Source organism: Leuciscus leuciscus (assembly GCF_965113295.1).
Source record: "Leuciscus leuciscus genome assembly, chromosome: 14".
In the NCBI taxonomy this organism is placed as follows: domain Eukaryota; kingdom Metazoa; phylum Chordata; class Actinopteri; order Cypriniformes; family Leuciscidae; genus Leuciscus; species Leuciscus leuciscus.
Genome location: NC_138738.1, coordinates 619,415 through 638,390, shown reverse-complemented (window position 1 = coordinate 638,390; position 18,976 = coordinate 619,415). Strand labels below are relative to the sequence as shown.

Genomic DNA, 18,976 nt, shown 5'->3' with positions numbered 1-18,976 from the left:
GACTCCGCTTCATAAAAACATAGATGATTGTCACTTGTTTTTTTTCTTTAACGCTGATCTGTTCAAACAGCACGGGACACACACAGCGCACTGTGTAAACACACCAGCGAAAGCGTTATGCAGAGAGAGAGAGAGAGAGAGAGAGAGAGAGCGAGCCTTTGGACCCGGAAACCGTGTTCTCGGAGAGTGGTTACGTCACGATGAAGCCGAATAGTTCCAGAGGTTGCTAAGCAACGTGCCAGCCAACAACAAACAGACAGCGAACAACAAACAGACAGCATCGTCTTAACGTTACTGAAACACAGTTTACATTATTTACACAGTTGAATCTTACATGATTTACACAGTTTAACGTTATAGTGATACAAACAATAGGAAACACATTGAACACACATTCAATTACACTGAACGATCGATCGTCGATATGTTACCTGAGAGAAGAGGCCGCTGCAGCGTGACAGACGCGGCTATGGCTATAAACACGACAGGTAAGTTAACATTAATACAAATCAAAAGACAAGTTACCATTTAATGATAAAGGCTTTATTACAGACGTTACATAATCTTATCTTATCCTTCTGATGGTCTTCGTTTGTGTTGACACTCGTTGAAATTAGGACATTGTCGGTCAGTGTTTCTGTGAAAACAAGCAGCATTTATCGGGGTTAAGGCCTTTAAGCACAAAAACAGCAAAAGTTATAAAGTTTTATTTAGCAAGCATGTAACCACTGACATCATAGATGGAAAAGACCATGTTCTAGCGTGATTTACCATGATATTACCACATTCTAGCATGATTTAGCATAGTTTATCATGATTTATCATGGTTTACCATGATTTACCCTGTTCTAGCATAGTTTATCATGATTTACCATGGTCTAGCGTGATTTACCACGATATACCATATTCTAGCATGATTTACCATAGTTTACCATGATTTACCCTGCTGTTCTAGCGTGATTTGCCATGATATACCACATTCTAGCATGATTTACCATAGTTTATCATGATTTATCATGGTTTACCATAATTTACCCTGTTCTAGCATAGTTTACCATGATTTTTATCTTAGTTTACCTTGATTTACCATGGTCTAGCATGATTTACCATGATATACCACATTCTAGCACGATTTACCACTTTATCATGATATAACACATTCTAGCATGATTTACCATAGTTTACCATGATTTACCCTGCTGTTCTAGCGTGATTTACCATGATATACCACATTCTAGCTTGATTTACCATAGTTTATCATGATTTATCATGGTTTACCATAATTTACCCTGTTCTAGCATAGTTTACCATGATTTTTATCTTAGTTTACCTTGATTTACCATGGTCTAGCATGATTTACCATGATATACCACATTCTAGCACGATTTACCAGTTTATCATGATATAACACATTCTAGCATGATTTACCATAGTTTGTCATGATTTACCATGATTTACCCTGTTCTAGCATGATTTATCATGATATACCACATTCTAGCATGATTTACCATAGTTTGTCATGATTTACCATGTTTCTAGCGTGATTTACACAAACATACACAAACAAATACAAATATGTTTTCAATGTTTTTGGGATATGTTATTGTAAAATTTGTACCAACCAATAGTAAAAGCAGTAGCCTATACCAACTATTGCACCATGCTGTCACTAAACTCAATAAAATTGTGTTTAGTTTGGCTACCAAATGTTCTGACAATCACAAACATGAACTTAAATGCAAAACCTGCTAATTATTAGCTGTGTCAATGTCAGCCTGTGTCCTGATTTTATGTGTAATCCTCACACTGGTTGGTTCCTCGCCTGATCTACACAGGTGTGTTTAGTCATAAGCAGTTCAGTCTCTCATGCTGTTGTGTGTTTTCCAGGAGCCTTTGACTCTCTTTATAAAGTGGGAAAGAAACTGGCATCGAAACCCCATGGCACTGTCCATGAAGGAATCCGGAAATCTGATGGCACTCAGGTATGTTGCTCTTTCTGGATACTGCAAACTCTTTGCCTCTTGTTTCCTTCTGTCTCTCGAGTCCTGACATAAACATCAGTGTTTACAGTTTTGACCAAAACATGTTTTAAAAAAGATTGTAGAGAATCATGTAAACAACAAAGATGAGTCAGTTCACTTACGTTTGCAAATATTTTCTTTCTTTTTTAGGTGATCATCAAATATGTGAAGGAGCGGCAGTTTGATTTCGACGTAAGTTGACACGATTTTATTCTTTATGAAAATTACTATTAAGAATTATTTCAAAGCCTTGAAGCATCAGTTGTAAAGTACATGTAAAGTTCATTGTTTTCTAACCCACTCTTTAGTCAGGAGGTTTGAGGTTAGGAGTCAACTAACCTTTTGTCAATCTCTTCTTTCAGATTGGGGATTCCAAACCTTATTGTCGAGAGGCAACTATAATGCGGATGGTGGAACATAGCGACCATGTCGTGAAGTTACATGATTGGTTTGGCATGGAAGATCACGACATCTTAATCATGGAACATCCAGGTGTCAGCGTAACCTTGTGTGATTTCATCAAAGAAAACAGAGGTCGTCTGACTGAAGCAGAAGCAAAAGACATCATGCAGAATCTCATCGCTGCGTTTCAGCACTGCAGGGAACAGGGTGTTTGTTACGAACACATCAGCCTGAGAAAAATACTCATCGACCCATTCACCAGGCAGATCAAGTTAGCCGGCTTTTACAGAGCACTGGCCATCAGAGAACCAAGTGAGCTTGCTTTTTGAGCACAAGTCACTGATTTATTATGCACAGGATATGGAAATAAGGGTTTTTTACTGAAAACTGAAAACTTACTCCTTACAATAGGGAATTTTGAGTCAAAAGCAGAGAGGAGAGTTCACGCTTTAATGCGAACAAATGAAGTCTTGTACAGAGCGCTGAAGGGAATGGTCGAAGGAGAACGTCTTCTGAAACTTTGGCTTCGTAGGGAAAGATCACACTTGTCCAAAGGTAAGACCAAAAACAAGAACGAAATGGAAATAGCATTGCTTGAAAACATGTAAAGCTCTTACACAAGTGACAGTAAAATTACCTTGATGACAAATAAGCCTAGTGTAAAACACAGCGGATTGACAGTGAATGTTTAGCCATCATGGGCATCAAGAGAATGCCATAGTAACAGCAACATTACTTCACATAAACTACATATCTCAAAATCAAGCAGGACTAATCATCTCTCTTCTGAAAACTTTTACAGAATGCCTGGATCTACTTCAGAACCTTCGTGACAGAGAGTCAAGGATCTACTTGATGAACATTCTAGATCATGACTGGTTTAAAGAAACACCAGAGCCAGAAGCGATCGAGTCCGAGCCGACAGAAGGTGAGTCTCTAGTTATTACCTCTCTGATTCATGTCCGCTTCAGCCTGATGTTTCTGATGTTAGGCAACATGCAGAGAGTAAACATCATGCAACTTTCCCCGAAGGATTGGATCGCAGCAGCAGGGCCGTGTAAATAACAGTGGGACACGTGGGGGTGTGCAATATCACAATATTCGATCGTGGACGATTAAAATGTCTCCACGATCTGCTTTTGAAGAAATGTCTTAGTATCGTGTTACAGCGCACATTCTGTCAGCTGCAGTTCTGTTACATTCACATCACATGCTGTATATACACTAACAGGACACTGCCATTCACAAAAGTTGCCAGTTATCATGTCAAACAGCGCCTGGATACTTGACTAAGATATCTTTCTAGTCTTATCGTGCTAATACTGTCAAATACACACAAGCTTCACATAAACACAGTTGGTTATGTCTAAAGTGAAAGCAAATATCTGAGAGAAAATCGAGTGCGTGTCATATGCATGTATATTAGACGTGTACCGATCTTAAAGTGACAGTAGCCCAATACTAAACACACTGCCGCTTGTCCTTAAAGGGCCCCTATAATGCTAATTTAAAGGCTCCTAATGTTGTTCGGAGTCTCCTACAACAGGATTAATAGACACAGTTTTAGGTAATACAGTTTTAGGTAATAGGCCACACTCCTATTGGAGGACAACCGCGCGCACGCTCTGGAGATTATCACGTGAAACGAAACATATCCAATCAGAAAGCGAGATGATGGAAGACGGAAGCATAACAAACGCAGTCGTGGCGCAGCACACAGTGAAACTGATGTGGACAGTAGAGACGGAGGATCAGCTTGTTGATTTGTGGCAACAGCACGAATGTTCATACAATGTGTTCTGTGAAAACCTTTCCAAACACTATCATCGCAATTTCTTCCTGCATGTCGTCCGCCTTGCTTATTCTGAGGTCTCGCGAGATTTAGCGAGATTTCCTGTGTTCACAGTCGAGACTCTGGTTTAACATCTGTTGGTGTGTGGTGTGCTGTCTTTGTCACATCATGGCACACACACACTATAGGAGCAAAGCGCTTCAATCTAGGATTTTTTGTCCTCATGTTTGTGTTCTATCACATTTTGTAAAAAATCTTTTGGTGTGTACCCAGCATTACATGTATTATTTTGAAACAACTTCAAGTAGCCTATATTAAGTGTATTTCATGATATTTTAATATATTTTAATCAATTAAACTGTGCTAAAATGGAACCACTTCAAGTACATTTAGTACATTTAAGTGTATTTCTTTACAGTTCATTAAAAATATACTTTCATATGTCTTAAACTACAGTTATAATATATTTGAAGCTTAATTTTAATGTTCCTCAAGAACTGCGATGGAGCTCTAGATGCTTTTTTGCATCGACTTTGATGTCCGACCATTTCTTTTTTATTTCGGCCACGGTCGAGGTTGTGAGGCTGCAGCATTAACGGCGTCTGCAACCTTTTGCCACTCAAGTGCCTTTTTGGCATTAGTAATCAACTCCAAACAACATTTTACTCCTCTTTTCCACCTCGCCAACGATAACTTCTACTTCACATTGAGTGAAGTTACGTTTCTTGGTTTTCCTCTCTGTGTTTGCCATGATTTCGCAATCGATGAATATTAACTTGTGGGCGTTTCACGGACTATTTATGGGCAACTGTGGGCGTGACATGAAGCCGCAAAAGCTGCGCTACATTTAGAATTGATTGTGATTTATTAAGGGAAAACTGCGTGCGCACGGTTTTATAAATCCGAATATTTCTGTGCGTACACACGTCCTATGTTTCATCCGTACGCCATTTCTGACGCAAATCCTACGCAAAGTTTTATAAATGAGGCCCCTGGTCTTTACACTGGCTCCCAGTTAGATTTAGGATTGATTTTAATTGATTTCTTCTATGTAAAGCACTTTGAATTGCCATTGTGTATGAAATGTGCTATATAAATAAACTTGCCTTGCCTAGTCCTCTAAAGAGACTTTAGATTTAGACTTCTAAATCTAATCACATTAAAGTAACATATATACACACGCACAGCATATATCTGATAAATGGAAGCTCTGAGTGAGGCGCGAGGCGAGCTCATTATCATAAGAACCAATCACAACCGTTCAACGGCTCTGGAACCAATCAGGACTAGTCACGTGTGTTATACTGTTGTTTGAATTTAAATAAGTACAAACTTTTTTAAACATCTTTGGAAAATGTATCTACGATGCATTTCAAATATTATGATGTTAAAATCCTTGTGGGAATTTCAGTAGTACAAGCGTATCATGTAATGGACAACAGTCTTTAAGTAGCCTTTACAAGTAGCCTTTACAAGTAGCCTTTACAAGTAGCCTTTACAAGTAGCCTGCAAACAAGTAAAAGTGAACATGAATACATAAATATTTTAAATATATTGCAGTAGGCCAATAAGGTACATATATTTGTAAATAAGGTACATATATTTTAAACACACTAAAAGCTAATCATTTTGCTACGTTCATAGTTCATACACAAAGTACTCATAAAATGTACTTTAAGTAAGAGCAACAGAAGTATGTTTTCTTTAAATACACTAAAACTTCACTAAAAGTATGCTTGTTTTTAGCATATTTCTTAAAAGCGTGACTAAGCGTAGATTTATTACCAATGTACTTCTAGTGCACTTGTTAGAAATATGTTAAAAGTATGCTTGTGTTTAGCATACCAGACCTCCCATAAGGACCAGAAAAATGACCTTGGGGGTGTTTCAAGCACAAGCGCTTTGCGAATCCTGCATTGAACTCCGAGATTTGAGAAGCAGTCATCAGTGAAATAAAGGGAACACAGCAAAAGTTTAGGATTATACTGCTGTGATACCGTGGTAAAGATGAACTTTAACCTCTGATTCTTCACATGCTCGTCCTTGGGCGGTGAAAAGAAACTGGCTTTACCTTCACATTGTAGAGCACAGCGCCGTCTTCTCCACATGATGCTGTCCAGTGTCCACTTCAAGTTTTCCCGCGCGCGCAATAAGTGGACGCTAATATGCTAATGTCTCGTCTTGACGTCACAACGAAACCGCTTAGGATTCGTTTTTAAAAATGATTAATTTAACTGAATCAGAGTCGACTCTTACTTTTGAAAGACGTGATTTTCTAGGTGTGATTTTCTTTCTTGAGAGAAATTAACATGTATCTACTGTACCTAATACGGATCCAATCTGAATCAAGATCGGAATAAAACCACAAGAATTTAATTGAAATTGTAAAATTTGTATCAAACAATAGTAAAAGCAGTAGCCTATACCAACTATTGCATCATGCTGTCACCAAACTCAATAAAATAGTGTTTAGTTTGGCTACCAAATGTTCTGACAATCATTTAATTTTTCTTCAGGCAACATGCAGTTTGAAGGAATGGATAGCAGCAGTGCTCAACCATCGACCAGCGCTGATGCGTTATCACAGGAGTCTCCTCAAACACCTGAAGAAGAGCCGACTCCAGCCACAGATGCGCTTGAGCCAATGGTGGATTACGCTCAACCATCGACCAGCGCTGATGCGTTATCACAGGAGTCTCCTCAAACACCTGAAGAAGAGCCGACTCCAGCCACAGATGCGCTTGAGCCAATGGTGGATTACGCTCAACCATCGACCAGCGCTGATGTGTTATCGAAGATCGACCCGACAGGTAACTGTCTGAGGACATTAATACTAACCCTAACTCACATGTATGCAGAAATAACAGTGGGACACGATTACTGGGGGACTTCTCACTGAACTCAAACTTGGTAACAGTGTGAATGAGAACATAAGAATGCAGATTTGTCATTGTAACTGAAATTAGGACATTGTCGGTCAGTGTTTCTGTGAAAAATACAACTAACAATAATACTGATAAGATAATAATACTACGATGAATTCTGCTACTAATAAGAATATAAACTGCACTAAGGATTGATGAACTGCCAGGTTCATGAATATTAATCACTGCATTCGCTAAACTTAACATGCTGTCACTAGTCCTCGCCTGATCTACACAGGTGTGTTTAGTCATAAGCAGTTCAGTCTCTCATGCTGTTGTGTGTTTTCCAGGATCCATTAAATATCATTATGAAGTGGGAAAGGAACTGCCAAGAGTACCCCATGCCATTGTCTATGAAGGAATTCGAAAATCTGATGGCACTCAAGTATGTTGCTCTTTCTGGATACTGCAAACTTTTTGCCTCTTGTTTCCTTCTGTCTTTTTTATTCAAAACATGTTTTAAAAAAGATTGTAGATAATCATGTAAACAACAAAGATGAGTCAGTTCACTTACGTTTGCAATATATTTTCTTTATTTTTTAGGTGATCATCAAATTTGTTGACAAGTCCCAAATGAATTTCCGGGTAAGTTGACACGATTTTGTTCTTCATGAAAATTACTATTAAGAATTATTTATAAAAATGTTATTCGGTAATTGATAATTCTGTATGTAGACAGCATAAGATGTGAAATAGACAATCAAAGAAGCATCAGTTGTAAAGTACATGTAAAGTTCATTGTTTTCTTATTGAATTTCGCTCACTCTTTAGTCAGGAGGTTTGAGGTTAGGAGTCAACTAACCTTTTGTCAATCTCTTCTTTCAGATTGTGGATTCCGACCCTTTGTGTCGAGAGGCAATTATAACGTGGATGGTGCAACATAGCGACCATGTCGTAAAGTTACATGATTGGTTTGGCGTAGAAGATCACGACATCTTAATTATGGAACATCCAGGTGTCAGCGTAACCTTGAGTGATTTCATCAAAGAAAACAGAGGTCGTCTGACTGAAGCAGAAGTAAAAGACATCATGCAGAATCTCATCGCTGCGTTACGGCACTGCAGGGAACAGGGTGTTTATCATGAACACATCAGCCTGAGTAAAGTACTCATCAACCCAGACACCAGGCAGATCAAGTTAACCGGCTTTAACAGAGCGCTGTTCATCAAAGAAACAGGTGAGCTTGCTTTTTGAGCACAAGTCACTGATTTATTATGCACAGGATATGGAAATAAGTTTTTTTTTACTGAAAACTGAAAACGTACTGCTTACAGGAATAGGCGAGTGTGAATCAATAGAAGAGAGGAGAATTCACGCTTTACTGGCAACAAACAATGGCTTATACAGAGCTCTGAAAGGGATGGTCGGAGGAAAAGGTCTTGTGAAACTTCTTCGTGGCAATACACCGCTGGTCAAAGGTGAGACCAAAAACAAGAACGAAATGGAAATAGCATTGCTTGAAAACATGTAAAGCTCTTACACAAGTGACAGTAAAATTACCTTGATGACAAATAAGCCTAGTGTAAAACACAGCGGATTGACAGTGAATGTTTAGCCATTAATAAATGTTCATGGGCATCAAGAGAATGCCATAGTAACAGCAACATTACCTCACATAAACTACATTTCTCAAAATTAAACAGGACAATTCAGCTTTCATCTACTTGATCTACTTCGGAAACTTCGTGACAGCGAGTCAGGGATCACCTTACAGAACATTCTAGATCATGACTGGCTTAAAGAAACACCAGAGCCAGATGCGATCGAGTCCGAGCCGACAGAAGGTGAGTCTCTAGTTATTACCTCTCTGATTCATGTCCGCTTCAGCCTGATGTTTCTGATGTTAGGCAACATGCAGAGAGTAAACATCATGCAACTTTCCCCGAAGGAATGGATCACAGCAGCTCAACAGATGATTCGTTCACAATAATTCCTTCGTGAATAATTCGTTACACAGAACTTTATTATATTAAATATTAATCAAAAATGATTCACACCTTCACAAAACAGGTGTGAGAAGCAGATTTGAGAAGCAGTCATCAGTGAAATAAAGGGAACACAGCAAAAGTTTAGGATTATACTGCTGTGATACCGTGGTAAAGATGAACTTTAACCTCTGATTCTTCACATGCTCGTCCTTGGGCGGTGAAAAGAAACTGGCTTTACCTTCACATTGTAGAGCACAGCGCCGTCTTCTCCACATGATGCTGTCCAGTGTCCACTTCAAGTTTTCCCGCGCGCGCAATAAGTGGACGCTAATATGCTAATGTCTCGTCTTGACGTCACAACGAAACCGCTTAGGATTCGTTTTTAAAAATGATTAATTTAACTGAATCAGAGTCGACTCTTACTTTTGAAAGACGTGATTTTCTAGGTGTGATTTTCTTTCTTGAGAGAAATTAACATGTATCTACTGTACCTAATACGGATCCAATCTGAATCAAGATCGGAATAAAACCACAAGAATTTAATTGAAATTGTAAAATTTGTATCAAGCAATAGTAAAAGCAGTAGCCTATACCAACTATTGCATCATGCTGTCACCAAACTCAATAAAATAGCGTTTAGTTTGGCTACCAAATGTTCTGACAATCACAATAGCCTAAACTTATTGTTTGTGAGTGTCTAGTTAATACCACTCTTATTCATTCATTTTTCCTCAGGCTACATGCAGTTTGAAGGAATGGATAGCAGCAGCGCCGCTGGTCATCAAACACCTGAAGAAGAGCTGACTCCAGCCACAGATGCGCTTGAGCCAATGGTGGATTACGCTCAACCATCGACCAGCACTGATGCGTTATCTGAGCTCGACCCGATAGGTAACTGTCTGAGGACATTAATACTAACCCTAACTCACATGTATGCAGAAATAACAGTGGGACACCATTACTGGGGGGCTTCTCACTGAACTCAAACTTGGTAACAGTGTGAATGAGAACATAAGAATGCAGATTTGTTATTTTAACTGAAATTAGGACCGTTGTTGCTTAGGACATTGTCGGTCAGTGTTTCTGTTATGTTTGACAATCACAATAGCCTACACTTATTGTTTGGGATGCCCCCCCCTCTTCACACTGGTTGGTTCCTCGCCTGATCTACACAGGTGTGTTTAGTCATAAGCAGTTCAGTCTCTCATGCTGTTGTGTGTTTTCCAGAACCCTTTGACTCTCTTTATGAACTGGGAAAGAAACTGGCATCGAAACCCCATGGCACTGTCCATGAAGGAATCCGGAAATCTGATGGCACTCAGGTATGTTGCTCTTTCTGGATACTGCAAACTCTTTGCCTCTTGTTTCCTTCTGTCTCTCGAGTCCTGACATAAACATCAGTGTTTACAGTTTTGACCAAAACATGTTTTAAAAAAGATTGTAGATTATCATGTAAACAACAAAGATGAGTCAGTTCACTTACGTTTGCAAATATTTTCTTTATTTTTTAGGTGATCATCAAACTTGTTGAGGAGCGGCAGTTTGATTTCGACGTAAGTTGACACGATTTTATTCTTCATGAAAATTACTATTACTAGTGCAAAATGCCCGTGCAAAATTAGTTTTTGTGTGTGTTTTTAGTAATTGTTGGTTCGGTGTGTTTGAGTGCTCATTGTTACAGTTACACAGCAAAAGTTCAGTGACATTTTTATTTGTGCATGGTAGAAAGCAAATACTGATACTGACATAATGACATACAATAAATGTGGAAAATTGAACTACACGATTCAGGGAGCAGATACACTGGGAACTCCGAGCTACTTAAGCTCCACTGCTTTCTTCGACCCTCTCTTTCTCTGGTCCTGGCCTGTGCTCACTCAGTGTGTGTGTGAGAGGGGGAGTGGCCAGCTGTGCTCACTCAGTGTGTGTGTGAGAGGGGGAGTGGCCAGCTGTGCTCACTCAGTGTGTGTGTGAGAGGGGGAGTGGCCAGCTGTGCTCACTCAGTGTGTGTGTGTGTGTGTGTGAAAGGGGGAGTGGCCAGCTGTGCTCACTCAGTGTGTGTGTGAGAGGGGGAGTGGCCAGCTGTGCTCACTCAGTGTGTGTGTGTGTGTGTGTGTGAAAGGGGGAGTGGCCAGCTGTGCTCACTCAGTGTGTGTGTGTGTGTGTGTGTGAAAGGGGGAGTGGCCAGCTGTGCTCACTCAGTGTGTGTGTGAGAGGGGGAGTGGCCAGCTGTGCTCACTCAGTGTGTGTGTGAGAGGGGGAGTGGCCAGCTGTGCTCACTCAGTGTGTGTGTGAGAGGGGGAGTGGCCAGCTGTGCTCACTCAGTGTGTGTGTGTGTGTGTGTGTGAAAGGGGGAGTGGCCAGCTGTGCTCACTCAGTGTGTGTGTGTGTGTGAAAGGGGGAGTGGCCAGCTGTGCTCACTCAGTGTGTGTGTGAGAGGGGGAGTGGCCAGCTGTGCTCACTCAGTGTGTGTGTGAGAGGGGGAGTGGCCAGCTGTGCTCACTCAGTGTGTGTGTGAGAGGGGGAGTGGCCAGCTGTGCTCACTCAGTGTGTGTGTGTGTGTGTGTGTGTGTGAAAGGGGGAGTGGCCAGCTGTGCTCACTCAGTGTGTGTGTGAGAGGGGGAGTGGCCAGCGGCTAGAGCGGCAAAAGCCAGTGTGTGCTTCTTTTACAGATATATATATTTACTTATATCTTTTGCATTTCTAATCCAAACAACGTCAAACATGGCACTGCACTTACTCGTGCCCGTAGCAAGACACCTGTCAAGTTTGAAATCCATCAGACTAACGGTTCGAGAGATATGCGAATAACACACACACACACACACACACACACACGTTCCCATAATGTATAGATAGATATAATATACAGAACAGCGTAGGTGACTTACAAATTCAGTTAACATCCACAAATGAATAAGCGCGACAATTCAGCGAGCGGGCTACACAGTGAACTCCGAAAAAATGCTTCGCTTGAGCAAACAGTTTGTGAATAGGTTACTACAAATGATGGCCGTGAATAAAATATAATATTCAGAAGTAAACAGTTTAGCTGACGGTGTTTATGTCAGAATGTTTATTTTTAAACCACAACCTTCTTGGGGCTTCTTTGACCGATATATTTAAGGATATCTTTAGCATTTCTAATCCAAACAACGTCAAACTTGGCACTGCACTTACTCGTGCCTGTAGCGAGACACCTGTCAAGTTTGAAATCCATCCATTTCCCTCACTCTTTAGTCAGGAGGTTTGAGGTTAGGAGTCAACTAACCTTTTGTCAATCTCTTCTTTCAGATTGGGGATTCCAAACCTTATTGTCGAGAGGCAACTATAATGCGGATGGTGGAACATAGCGACCATGTCGTGAAGTTACATGATTGGTTTGGCATGGAAGATCACGACATCTTAATCATGGAACATCCAGGTGTCAGCGTAACCTTGTGTGATTTCATCAAAGAAAACAGAGGTCGTCTGACTGAAGCAGAAGCAAAAGACATCATGCAGAATCTCATCGCTGCGTTTCAGCACTGCAGGGAACAGGGTGTTTGTTACGAACACATCAGCCTGAGAAAAATACTCATCGACCCATTCACCAGGCAGATCAAGTTAGCCGGCTTTTACAGAGGACTGGCCATCAGAGAACCAAGTGAGCTTGCTTTTTGAGCACAAGTCACTGATTTATTATGCACAGGATATGGAAATAAGGGTTTTTTACTGAAAACTGAAAACTTACTCCTTACAATAGGCGATTGTGAATCAAAAGCAGAGAGGAGAGTTCACGCTTTAATGCGAACAAATGAAGTCTTGTACAGAGCGCTGAATGGAATGGTCGAAGGAGAACGTCTTCTGAAACTTTGGCTTCGTAGGGAAAGATCACAGTTGTCCAAAGGTAAGACCAAAAACAAGAACGAAATGGAAATAGCATTGCTTGAAAACTTACACAAGTGACAGTAAAATTACCTTGATGACAAATAAGCCTAGTGTAAAACACAGCGGATTGACAGTGAATGTTTAGCCATCATGGGCATCAAGAGAATGCCATAGTAACAGCAACATTACTTCACATAAACTACATATCTCAAAATCAAGCAGGACTAATCATCTCTCTTCTGAAAACTTTTACAGAATGCCTGGATCTACTTCAGAACCTTCGTGACAGAGAGTCAAGGATCTACTTGATGAACATTCTAGATCATGACTGGTTTAAAGAAACACCAGAGCCAGAAGCGATCGAGTCCGAGCCGACAGAAGGTGAGTCTCTAGTTATTACCTCTCTGATTCATGTCCGCTTCAGCCTGATGTTTCTGATGTTAGGCAACATGCAGAGAGTAAACATCATGCAACTTTCCCCGAAGGAATGGATCACAGCAGCTCAACAGATGATTCGTTCACAATAATTCCTTCGTGAATAATTCGTTACACAGAGCTTTATTATATTAAATATTAATCAAAAATGATTCACACCTTCACAAAATCCAAACATTCAGTGTAAGTGTAAAAAAATGACATAAAATTATTTATAATAAGTTTATTTGATTCACAGCTTATATAGTGTTTTGACCTCGACTGCATTTTACGGCAAACTTGCAACTAGTTAACCTTCTAAAGGCGGCGCAATCGCTTGTTTGCTAAGGGGCCAAAATTCTTGTTTTTCCTGGATCAAATCTGGTCTTTGGTGGCGGCCGACGGACTCTCGTCCTTTCTTGCCCTCTTTCTTTTTTTTTTTTTTTTTGCTGTGATTTTACCACTGGATTTCATAGCTTTGTAAGATAAAATCCTTCTTTGCTAGATCTAATAATTATTTTTGGTATATAATCATATCAGTTTCAAAAATAGAATAAAAAAAGTAAAGCATTAACATTTTATTTTAACTTATAGTCTAATTTTCTACCATATACAATTAGCAGTTAGCTAACAACAACTTATTTTGCACTTTTTTTTTCTGGTTTCGCCTCACTCCAGTCTAAGCTAAAAGATTTATATATATACTGTATATATATTAGGCTAACTAACACGAATGAGCAATACATTTGTTACTGTGTTTATTAATCTTTGTTAATCTTAGTTAATAAAAAATGTCATTGTTTGTTCATGTTACTTCACAGTGCATTAGGCAAATGTTAACAAATACAACTTTTGATTTCAATAATGTAGGCTTCTAGTAAATGGTGAAATTAACATTAATAAATGCTGTAGAAGTGCAGTTTATTAATAGTTAGATGTTAACTAATGTAGTTAACTAGAGTTTAATAAATGGAACCTTATTGTAAAGTGTTACAATAGAAGAAGATTCATACGTCTCGTGAGTTCAGTGTTGGACAGATCAGTTATTTGAAGCATTCATTAAATGGTGAATCAGTTCAGTAGAGTCATTAGTTGGCGAATCGGACGTGTCATTAGCAGAAGTGTACTCGTTGTGTGATTATCCCGGCAGTTTAGGACATTGCACAAGATTTGTGTCAACACAGAAAACATTGAATCACTGGATAGGTTTAGTTTTGTTTATTGAAAGTGTTTTTTATGTCAGCTGAATGTGCGGAACGCTTTGTGCTTGTGTTTAGCATACCGGACCTCCCATAAGCACTAGCGGCGCCAGGACTTTGATTGTAGGTGGGCCTCCAGAAAACTGGATGGGCCAGTTAAAATAAGCCTAACCCTAACCCTAACCCTAACCCTAACCCTAACGGAGCTTAAATCTATTAAATGTTCCAAAATGTGTGTCCTTTCAGTCTAAAGCTTGACTTATTTAATAGTTTGAGATCATTATTCTGGAATATCACTGCCGTTTCTCATCCAGTCCATCTCTCGACAGACACGTACATCTGGACTAACATCATCAACGACCTTCAGACGCAGGTGGAGGTGAAGAGGAGACGCCACAATCTGAAAATCTACCATGACTGCTTTCTGGGGTCCGAGGCCGTGGATGTGGTCCTGGCTCACATCATTCAGAGCAAAGTCTGTGGGGATGCCGAAGTGCCCCGTTCCAAAGCGGTTCGCCTCTGCCAGGCCTTCATGGAGGCCAAGGTCTTTGAAGCGGTGAACACTAAAATGTTCAGGGAAGAAAAGAGGCAAGCGAAGTTTGAGGACAGCACCTGTAGTCTATACAGGTTCTAAACAGGCCGACTCCCAGCACATCAAGCTCGGAGAACATTGAGAGCATACAGAGGAACACTTACAACCCACCCAACAAAAGGTAAGTGTCTCACAACACTGCTTTCCCAGGTCATATCACCTCTCGGCCCAGATCCGGCCCACATCTGGTACGCGCTGAATCCAGATGTGGTCCGGATCTGGGCCGACACTATGTTGCTGTCTGGATGTGTAACTACTTCTGCATATAGTCAGACATGTCCCAGTGAAGAAACTTGCAGTGCTTCTGTTCTGAGAATTCTGTGTTTATTTACTCACCCTCATGTTATTCCAAACCTGTATGACTTTCTTTCTTCTTCTGTGTAATATAAGATGGTCCTTTAAAGTCAATTCTTAAATTCTACATTCTTAAAAATAATATCAGAAGAAAGAAAGTCGAACAGGTTTGGAACGATACGCGGGTGAGAAAATGATGACAACATTTTCACTTCGAAGTCAATCGAATGTGTCCCAGACAGCAGCATAGTGTCGGCCCAGATCCGGCCCGACACAAGAGTACAACGAAATTAACATTGTTGTAATTCTGATTCTAATCCATATAAACCATATATATATATGGTGCTGGAATGATCCCCCACCCTCATCCGGGATGCAGAATCCCTGACAACATTCAAAAGACAACTGAAAACTCATTTAAAAATATATATATAATAATTCTTTCCTTTTCCTTTAATCCTCCCTTGTCTGGCTTATGCTACTCTGAGCAATGCCTGAACTTTGTATTTTGAGCTCTTCTTGCCTCCTCACGAAGACTCGAAACATAGAAGATTACTATGCGTTAGTTTGCTAAATATGTGTACCCTATTACATATTTGTTATATTTTTACTTATATCATTAAATAACGTTGTTATTATAATAAAAAACGCATTATATTTAATTTGAGTTATTTTTTAACCTTAAATAATACTGCCAGCTATTGGGCTCTCTGTATGTTTACAGCATTAGGTGAGGGTTTTTTTTTTTTTTTGAGATTTGGTACATCTTGTGTACCTAATATTTATCCAAACGAGTCAATATTAAATCAAATCACAATAATTTAATAGAATTGAAATAATAAAAAAGCGTAGCTTACCAGAAATTGTACCATGTAAACATTGTAACATGTTGTCACTAAACCTAATAAAATTCAGTTTAGTTACTAAAATGTTAGTGACAATCACAATACACTTATTGTGATGCTTTTTTTTTTTTTTTTTTTATCTTTACATGTACATTACACTTTTTTTTTTTTTTTTTTACTATGTACACCCTTAGTTCTAGAGACAATTCTATATAGCAACAGCCCCCTGCTGCTCCACTTACCACTGGATTCATGTCCATTTCAATCTGTTCTGGTTTTGTTTGTAATCTCCACTCATACTGGTTCCTCACCTGATCTGCACTGGTGTGTTCAGTCTCATGCTGTATGTTAACACGTTGTTGCTGTGTGTTTTTCAGTGAGCTTAATGTTTCCTGATGCACCGGGACTGCTGCTATATCAATACTCTCGGTCTCTTTATAAAGTGGGAAAGAAACGGGGATATGATCGTGTCTATGAAGGAATTAGAAGATCGGACGGCCAGAAAGTATGTTGCTCTTTCTCCATAACCAAACGTTTCGTCTCTTGTTTCCTTCTGTGAACTTTGAGTCTTGCCATAAACATCAGTGTTGACAGTTTTGATCAAAAAGTGTTTAAAAAATGTAAAGACTAGATGATCATGTGCTAAAAATTTTCTTTATTTTTTAGGTTGACATCAAATTTGTTGAGAGGTGCAGACTTTGGGAAAGATTGGTAAGTTGACAAGACTTTATTCTTCATGAAATTCTCTAGTAAGAATTGGTTTGTTAAATTGGGTATGTAGATAGTATGAGATATAACTGAATTACACAGCCAAAGCCTAGAAACATCAGTTCTAAAGTTCATGTAAAGTTTTTTTTTTTTTCCCAGTAGCTGGGTTTCCATCCAAATGTGGAGCAAATCTTTTTCAAACAAAAAATGTGAATTAGATGCGTTTCCATCAGGTTGTTTGAGCGGACGACGTGGTATTGGTAACCTAGTAACCAACGGTAAATGAAACGCCGTCAGCGAAACAGTAGTGATGCGTGTCGTTCGACTCAATGAGCGACTGCTTTAAGAGAACGCTGAGAGCCGGTTCCCGTCTGAGAGCGGTTTTCCCTTTTTCTATTTTTGTATGTTAATACAAGTAAGGATAATATGATTATCCTTTCGCTACACTGCTCTGCCACACGACAAGTAGTCACAGTTATTTTGATATGTTTTCATCCTTAATATCAGGTCAGAAAACAAGAGCAGTAGCACAAGCAAACGAAGTTGGCAGTGATTATTGAAAATAAAAGTTATGTTGAAGAATGTGGGTAACCAAACAGTTGCTGGTCACCAGTGAGTTCCATTGTATCGTTTTTCCCAGAAGACCAGCAACTGTTTGGATCGCCACATTCTTCAAAATATCTTATTTTGTGTTCAGCACAAGAAAGAAATTAATACAGGTCTGGAATAACATTAGAGTAAATAATGACAGAATTTAAATTTTTGGGTGAACTTTCCCTTTAAAGTCACTCGCTTAATGTTATTTTGATGTGTTTTCATCCTTAATATCAGGTCAGAAAACAAGAGCAGTAACACAAGCAAACGAAGTAGCGTTTGAATGCATTTCAATAACAGACAACTTAAAGACAGAACGTAGAATTTGTCAGGTGAAACTGTCATATCGAGCAGGGACGACCTTTAACTACCTTATAAATGTGGTCTGTTTTAAGTGTGATGTGCTTACAAGGGTTTTATTTTGAATAGTTCAATATTAATCAAATTAATTTGGCAAATACTTTTCCATCTCCCAATATTCGCATTTACCCTTTATAAGTCAAAAACCACCTCAAGCGAGTGTGTGAACTTTTTTGCGATTTTTTTTTCTCATTTGCCTGAGTGAAGACACAGCGAACCGCTTGAGCTAAATCTTGGTTGCAGTGCGTCACTGCTTTGATACTGGTATTTTTTACCCAGTACTCAAGAGATTTATACTGATCAACCCAAAAACCCTGCATATAAAATATGCACACATTGCCGAAAAAGACCTTAAGAGTGAGTTGGCTTTTTGAACACAGATCACTGATGACTGTTGATGACTGGTGATGTTTTACTAAACACTGGAAATGTCTTGCTTGCAGGAATTGAAAACACAGAGGATTTGAACTGCGAATACAGCTGAGAGGAATTTCCCATGGCTGGTTTGGCCAGTTGGGAACTACAAGGATCACTGATGCTTTTTCCTCCCTGATCTTGCACAACACCATGGGCAGAATTTTCACCGGAGGAAAGGCATAGAGTCTGGCTTTAGGCCAGCACGAAGTCAACGCGTTCCCTCCCAGCGGGGAGCGAGTCAGCGAGAAGAACGCCTGACAGTGCGTGTTCTCGTCCGTGGCAAAGAGGTTGATCTCCGCTCTGCCAAAATGGTTCCAGATCAGTTGAACCGTCCCCGGGTGAAGCCTCCACTCTCCTTGAGGAATCCCGTTCCTCGACAGCATATCTGCCCCGCAGTTCAGAACACCGGGGATGTGTGCCGCTCTCACGGAGAGAAAGTGCCGGTCTGCCCACAGCAGTAGAGCCTGCGCCTGCTTGAAAAGGGCTTTAGAATGACGCCTTGGCGATTTATATATGAAACTACGGACGTGTTGTCGGTCCGGATCAGCACATGCCGTTGCTCCAACTGAGACCGAAAGGCTCTGAGGGCTAGGGAAACCGCCATTAGCTCCAGGCG

The 18,976-nt window shown here is 39.9% G+C and overlaps 1 protein-coding gene across 1 annotated transcript; it reads left to right on the top strand.

Moving 5' to 3' along the window:
• The first annotated feature begins 273 nt into the window (after nucleotides 1-273).
• Nucleotides 274-18,444, top strand: LOC309514014 (uncharacterized protein). Its single transcript, XM_082190130.1, has 20 exons — nucleotides 274-488; nucleotides 1,888-1,982; nucleotides 2,172-2,213; nucleotides 2,384-2,735; nucleotides 2,835-2,978; nucleotides 3,226-3,351; nucleotides 6,732-7,025; nucleotides 7,430-7,524; nucleotides 7,683-7,724; nucleotides 7,965-8,316; nucleotides 8,414-8,557; nucleotides 8,783-8,923; nucleotides 9,803-9,958; nucleotides 10,295-10,389; nucleotides 10,579-10,620; nucleotides 12,362-12,713; nucleotides 12,813-12,956; nucleotides 13,193-13,318; nucleotides 14,880-15,263; nucleotides 18,387-18,444. The coding sequence occupies exons 1-19, from the start codon at nucleotides 425-427 to the stop codon at nucleotides 15,182-15,184; spliced, it is 3,111 nt and encodes a 1,036-aa protein (XP_082046256.1). The 5' UTR covers nucleotides 274-424; the 3' UTR covers nucleotides 15,185-15,263; nucleotides 18,387-18,444.
• Nucleotides 18,445-18,976: the final 532 nt, after the last annotated feature.

What these genes read in the sequence shown, in the direction of transcription:
- LOC309514014 (XM_082190130.1), top strand. Translation starts at nt 425, where the DNA reads ATGTTACCTGAGAGAAGAGGCCGCTGCAGCGTGACAGACGCGGCTATG. An exon ending in ACTGGCCATCAGAGAACCAA is followed by an intron (nt 2,736 to 2,834) that starts GTGAGCTTGCTT and finishes TCCTTACAATAG; the next exon opens with GGAATTTTGAGTCAAAAGCA. An exon ending in GAAAATCTGATGGCACTCAA is followed by an intron (nt 7,525 to 7,682) that starts GTATGTTGCTCT and finishes TTTATTTTTTAG; the next exon opens with GTGATCATCAAATTTGTTGA.